Below are 6,000 nucleotides of genomic sequence, written 5' to 3'. Positions count from 1 at the left end.
TCATGTGGCAGCTCATTTACTGAATTCATTAAAGGGATAGATGACATTATTGTTCAGATGTACCACCTGTTTGTACCAGAATCATAATCTGCAGCATGCCACTGCAGACACTGACTGATGAAAGCTTCTGCAGGAAGAGTTGACTGTGTTATGACTGTGAGTCATTTTGTTTGTGAGTTTTTTTTCTGTGCTGTTCTCCCTTTCCGTCTCCAGGGGGTGCTAGATACCTGTCTTTGGCCTTGCAGGCTATAGAGCGTCAGCCTGTGATCACTGACTGGCACACAGTCAGGATCTGTGCCTGCAGGTGCTCGTCACTCTTTGTCCTGTCTCTTCTTCTGGCAGGTGCTTCTTAAATATCTGTCTTGCGAAAGTGAGTGGACAGTGTTTTTTTTATTATATTATATATTATTATACAAGTATAATCTACTCATTTGAAATAAGCAAGCAGAACATTTAATGTCCTGGTAAAGTCTATATATCATAAATAAGAGAGGTGTGTCAAACACATTTAGTTACGTTCAGCTTCAGTCTTGCTCAGATACCCGCACCCGAAACCTCATCCCCCACACTTTTATAAGGCTTGCTACACCCCTGCTGAAAGCAAAAGTTCACATACTTTTGCCACTCACACAATGTACTATTATTAATTATTAATGCATATAATCTACTCATTTGAAATAAAAAAATGCACATTTTTAAATAAAGTGTGCTAACATTTCATAGTGATGCAATGTTTGAATATTTTAAGTAGGTTAAAAATTTGGTCATGACTGCACCTCATGACCTTGAGAGAGAAGCTAACCATCAAACCATCTACAATATGAATTTTAATTGGGCTCACTCACATTTCTGCCCCAAAACACTGCCATGAATAAAGAATGGTACCAAAAGGTCCTGCAAGAGCAACTTCTACCAATAATCAGGGGCAGTTTGCTAAAGATCTGTGTGTTTTGAGCAGCATGATGGAGCACCATGTCACAAGGCAAAAATTGCAGAATTTATGAAGAAAAAAATTCAACACTGTAAATATTGACTCTTTATGCAAATTTGATGTATTTGGCAATAAATATCTTTGAAAGTTATGAAATTATTATAATTATTCTTTAACTTAGCATGGAAACGTGTAAAAAATAATCACAAGCAGCTGAAGCAGGAAAGTTTGTAAAATGTGAAATTTGTGCCACTGCCAAAACTTTTGGCCATGACTGTAGTTTTGTGTGTGTGTTTCTGTATCACACAAGTAATGAGACAAATAATAATTAATCACAATTAAACAACAGTCAATAAATATATAAACATTTGACAGATAACCGACAAATGTATTGTATTTGTGTGAATAAACATATTTATAAAAGTGATCAAGAAAAAAACGACAATTTCAAAGTGTAGAACTCTAGAGTACTCTTTACTCTAACTTTTCCTTTCAACGCAAACAGGTGTTGAGCAGTTTTTCCTGATCTGCCCTCAAACTGTACTTCTGAGCCAGCAGACTGAGTCTCTTTTTAAGCCGGTTTATGATATTGCAGTGTCCCCATTTCTTTTCCAATCTTCTTAAGTTTTAACTGCACCTCCTGTATTTCCTTAAAATGTGACTCAGCCTATAATGATGTCATGCACCCGTGTGGTTGTGATCGTCCTGCTCCTTTTTCATCTGCATGCTTTTCATCTCCCCTTACTGTTCCTAAGAGACCAAAAAATTGTACCTGTAGAACAGATATATGTAGAGATCTTCTAGGCTCACTGTGTAACTAAAGTTACATCAGTGTTCTGTAAAAAGTCATATATAATCATAAATAGATTATTGTAGCACTATATAGAGGAAGATTCTTAAGCCTGTTTTTCTAATGTATTATATTGGCTCCCTCTAGTGGTTTTAAACCCAACTGCAAAGATAGACAGTCTAGTCTTACAAGAGCAGGCCAGCCATTTTTCTCAGTAAACCGTCTGTGCTTACAGGGTATAAGTGCTGTTGACTTGCTAATATTTTAGGTTCGTTATTGACTTCTATCAACTTCCAAAAATGACACTGGGTGATAGATGTTGCCACTGGCTTCCATCTCTACACAGCATGTAGAGATGGAAGCCAGTGCCTTCCACTTTTTTCTAGAGAGAATGAGACTGTAGTGTTCAGCCACACGTGTGAATCCTCCAAGGTTCTGGTCAGCTCTCCCAGGTGCTGCACACGTTTTAAAAAGGACATTAAACACTGACTGGAGTTAACATGAATTTAACCATGCACTGTTCTGTTAGGGTTTTCATTTCTAATCGTGCCCGACATTATATACAGTCAGCCAGGGAGCTGCTTCAGACTTCTTGGTACATAGAGTCAACTTCAAATGTAGCATTGCAGCTTATAGGAGTTTTTTGTTTCAGCAACGCTAGAACCACTCATTACTTAGGAGAAAAAGCATTATTGGACAATCCTTCCGTGTTGTTTTTCAAAAACTCACCTCTAAAGTACAGTGGCAGTACAAACTTGATTTTTTTGTATCTCTTTAAGCTTAGTAATCACTGTCAAAGCCAATTTCTACTGCGACTATCACACTCCCTATAATCTGGGCTACAGTAGCATCTTTTCTGTTCAGCTATCTAGCGCTCCTTGGTTTAGGGCGAGGAGTCAGGCCATGGTCTTTAGCTGTGCTCGCTCGTTTGCCTCTCCAGGGTGGATGTCCATGACCATCTGTAGGGTGTGGTCCTTTACCCAGTAAAAAGTGCTCCCAGACTGGGAGAGACTCTTCCACTGAAGCCCAGTATGATGTCTGAAAGAGAAAACATTAGGTTGACTGCTGGGTCACACTGGGAGACATGAGTTCCTTCTAAAGGTCTGAATGAAGGCAGACCACTAAAAGGAGAAAGAAGGAGAAAGAAGAGCTAAATGCATCTCATCCCAATGATAGACTTGCTGGGAAATATCTGAATAAAATATACATGCAAATGCATTTTATTAAAAGATTCCTGTCACAGTATTTTTCAAACTTTGCTTAATCTTAGCATGTCAAGAGACAGACACTTCTTTCTAAGAAGCAGGAAAAACATTTGTTTTTTTTTCATTTTTCATTTTAAAGCTGAGAAAGTATAGCACAACTGTATTGTACTATGTAAAAGATACAAATGATTAGCTGTTGCGAGGAACTAAAAGCAATGCTTCAAATGGGTTAATAGGGCACATGAAAGATACAAAACATAAAAAACAGATAATAGAGGTAATTACTGATTTGTACCAAATAAGGACAAAGAAATAAAAAGAGCCTGTGTACTGTACCTCCAGAATCAGCAGATTTGGGTGTTGCAGCTGTCTTCCTCTAAGACGATCTTCTATCTTCTGTAAATTCTGCAGATACACAGAGCAGATGCTGCTGTTTGACACTGTTTCATGCAGGTTTTAGTCACAATCAATCAATTTAAACTATAATTTAGTGAAATAAACAAAGACGTGAAATAAACATTACTGTATTTAATTTCCTAACCAAAAATGCACATTAGCTACCTGCAAGGCAGATGGAGATGTGCCAGTATTTCCTATAGGAAGGGGATTACACAGCCAACAAAAGACTCCTCCTCCTGGCCAGGACTTGCAATTACAATTCTCTTGAAAGCCATAGCACAGTTTACGTTCTCTTAAAAAACATATGATTTCTACAGATTCATTTATCTACAACTACATATATTTAATTCATAAATTACATTTCAATTAATTTCCAGTTTACATGCAGCCACACTGTGTGAGTCTTTCCATAAGTGTTGGATTTGTTTGACTGTGAACACCCACACATAAAAACATACAAATATCTGTAATATTTATACTACATAGACTATCCAAAACATTGATAACTGAACTGAATTGAAACTAAATCCTTGCGTTGCACATTCTGAAAGCTTTGTGTAAAATTATGAAATGTTAGCATGCAAGCAAACAATCTAATAGTATGTTATCAAGCATTGTAAATTAATGTTTGACTTATTTTTTTTTTTTTTGATTTTGCTTTTTTGGCAACTTTGGCTTCAATTACACCATTAAAGGTGTTTCAGTGTGCATAAACTGGGCAATGTGTGGCCAACTATATGGACTGTCTCCACACCAAATGAATTAATTGTTTGTGATGTCCCAAATTTTCAAAAGGAAAAATGTATTCATCAGCACAACACTATCCAACACCTTGAAAAGTACATGCTGCATGTATGGCCAGCAATCTACCAACTTAAAACACACCAGCAGTCCTTCCTACCTGCAGCAACGAGGCATTCCTGCAGCGAGCCTCCACACACTCTTTCATCTGCTGCTTCCTCTGGATGTTCAGCTGCTGTCTGCCAGTCTCCATCTGCTTCAGCAGCTCGCCTCTCCTCCACAGTCTGACGGAGCACAGTGCAGGAAGCATTTACAGGTACTATCCTTAATCTTCAGCATAAACACAGCACTACTTCATGCTAGATTTACTTGTGGAACACAAACCCCGTTAGCTCTGGATTCTAATACACAACATCCCAGTGTGTCTTTCAGATGAAATGTTATATGCTATGAGTTTGTTCATAGTCACGTAAAAAACGTGACATAACTTCCGCTACAATAACCACAGCGAGTATTAGCTTCACGTGTTAGCAAAACCAACGCTACACAGCATTCTTAGCAGGTTCAACACAGACGACACGGGTATTGATCACATTGGATCTAACACGTGTCATACCCGTGGTAATGACTCACATCTCTTCATGTTTTTCAACTAATTCCATTTCTTGAGGAAAAGAAGGCGTCCTGCTGTCACATAGAAACTTTTCTTCAGCCCATAGCTACAGTTTGACGTAATACAACTGGAACGGATCAATTGCGTTGCACTTCAAAATAAAAGCTTGAAACTTCCGTGTTTTCTCTAAAAACAAGTCATGCAGCTGAAAACATGTTACTTTGTAGTAAAATATGTTAATAGTACAATTTCACTAACCTCTTTTTTAAAGCCCATAAACAATTGTGTTTGGGAAAAGTGGTCTGAATGAAGGTAGTCTGAATTGCACAGAGGGAAATAACATGAAATAGCCATTGTTCTGTTCTCTACAAATAAATAAATAAATACAATCAGCATTCTTCCTCCTACCTCGCTATTCAATTTTAGAAAAGAAATATGTCTTGTCTAAGAATAGAGCCATCACTGACCAGCCTTTCTGGCTGTGTAAAATATTATTCCTCTACTCCTGTTTTTGATGTCAATTTCACACAGATGCGGACCAGGTCACGTGGCAAACCTGGTGTAAACTGTTCTAGATATCTATCCTGATTGTTCCTTAGATTTAGTGCTCAAATGCATTTATGAAAGACGGGTATTTGAGAGGGTTACCATCAAACACTGTAAGGTCTCTGGCTGCCAATAATGACAACTTTTGTTGTCAAAATGATGTCACTTTGTCCTTGAATAAGTTCATTATTTCATTACTTCTTGGACTACGAGCAGAACTACCAGTTAGGTAGTTTACATCTGCTGTCTGGTGCTGTACATGTTCTTCCCGTTGCCTGGGAATTTGAATTGGAGTATTTTCCAGCAATGTTCTTTGTAACAGAGTTTTTGGTACAGCTCCTGTCTTTGTCTGTTTGCTCTAATTTAGTTTAGCAGTATGTGTTTTCTTTTTAAAAAATCAGCCTCAGTTCTTAGTGCTGCATTCCCAGCTTTAGCTTTTAATCCTGCTGAGTGAATAGAAGACATCCTTGATTTGGTGGTAGATTGCCCCTGTGATACATTTGAAATACTGTCTATTGCAGGGGCTGCTGGCACGCACCCACACACACAGTTTACACATTGTCGATGTCGGGTCGTGGATATTTTTGGTATTTTTATCACAAATGTGTCCATTTTGTCGGCTAAATCAACCACTATGCTAGTTTGAAGTTGGCAAAAATTCAAGTGTTCATGAAATTCAAAGTTTTGTGAGAATCAGGTAAAATATCTGACCTGTGAAAAATTTGTTTCGGTTTTGACAAAATGCAACATGTCAGCCAAATATTTATGCTGACAT

The 6,000-nt window shown here is 37.8% G+C and overlaps 1 protein-coding gene across 3 annotated transcripts; it reads right to left on the bottom strand.

The window, feature by feature from the left end:
• Positions 1 to 1,284: 1,284 nt before the first annotated feature.
• Positions 1,285 to 4,826, bottom strand: cep15 (centrosomal protein 15). 3 transcript variants are annotated; one of them, XR_003670681.1, is made up of 5 exons: positions 4,700 to 4,826; positions 4,227 to 4,350; positions 3,263 to 3,331; positions 2,098 to 2,759; positions 1,285 to 2,057 (listed from the first exon to the last, which is right to left on the bottom strand). XR_003670681.1 is itself a non-coding variant. In XM_028406370.1 (4 exons), exons 1-4 carry the CDS (start codon positions 4,726 to 4,728, stop codon positions 2,586 to 2,588), a joined length of 396 nt encoding a protein of 131 aa, XP_028262171.1. In that variant the 5' UTR covers positions 4,729 to 4,826; the 3' UTR covers positions 1,285 to 2,585. The 3 variants fall into 3 exon arrangements, 2 of the variants coding, with proteins under 2 accessions (XP_028262171.1, XP_028262172.1); XM_028406370.1 differs by having other exon boundaries at positions 1,285 to 2,759; XM_028406371.1 differs by having other exon boundaries at positions 1,285 to 2,759; positions 4,683 to 4,806.
• Positions 4,827 to 6,000: the final 1,174 nt, after the last annotated feature.

Source organism: Parambassis ranga, chromosome 5 (genome assembly GCF_900634625.1).
Source record: "Parambassis ranga chromosome 5, fParRan2.1, whole genome shotgun sequence".
Lineage (NCBI taxonomy): Eukaryota > Metazoa > Chordata > Actinopteri > Ambassidae > Parambassis > Parambassis ranga.
The sequence above is the reverse complement of the archived record's forward strand: the minus strand, read 5'-3'. Positions and strand labels throughout refer to the sequence as shown.

Coding starts and splice junctions, on each gene's coding strand:
- cep15 (XM_028406370.1), bottom strand. CDS start 4,728: ATGGAATTAGTTGAAAAACATGAAGAGAT. Junction 4,351..4,699: donor GTTGAAAAACATGAAGAGAT/GTGAGTCATTAC, acceptor GTGCTCCGTCAG/ACTGTGGAGGAGAGGCGAGC. Junction 3,332..4,226: donor GGAATGCCTCGTTGCTGCAG/GTAGGAAGGACT, acceptor GTGTATCTGCAG/AATTTACAGAAGATAGAAGA.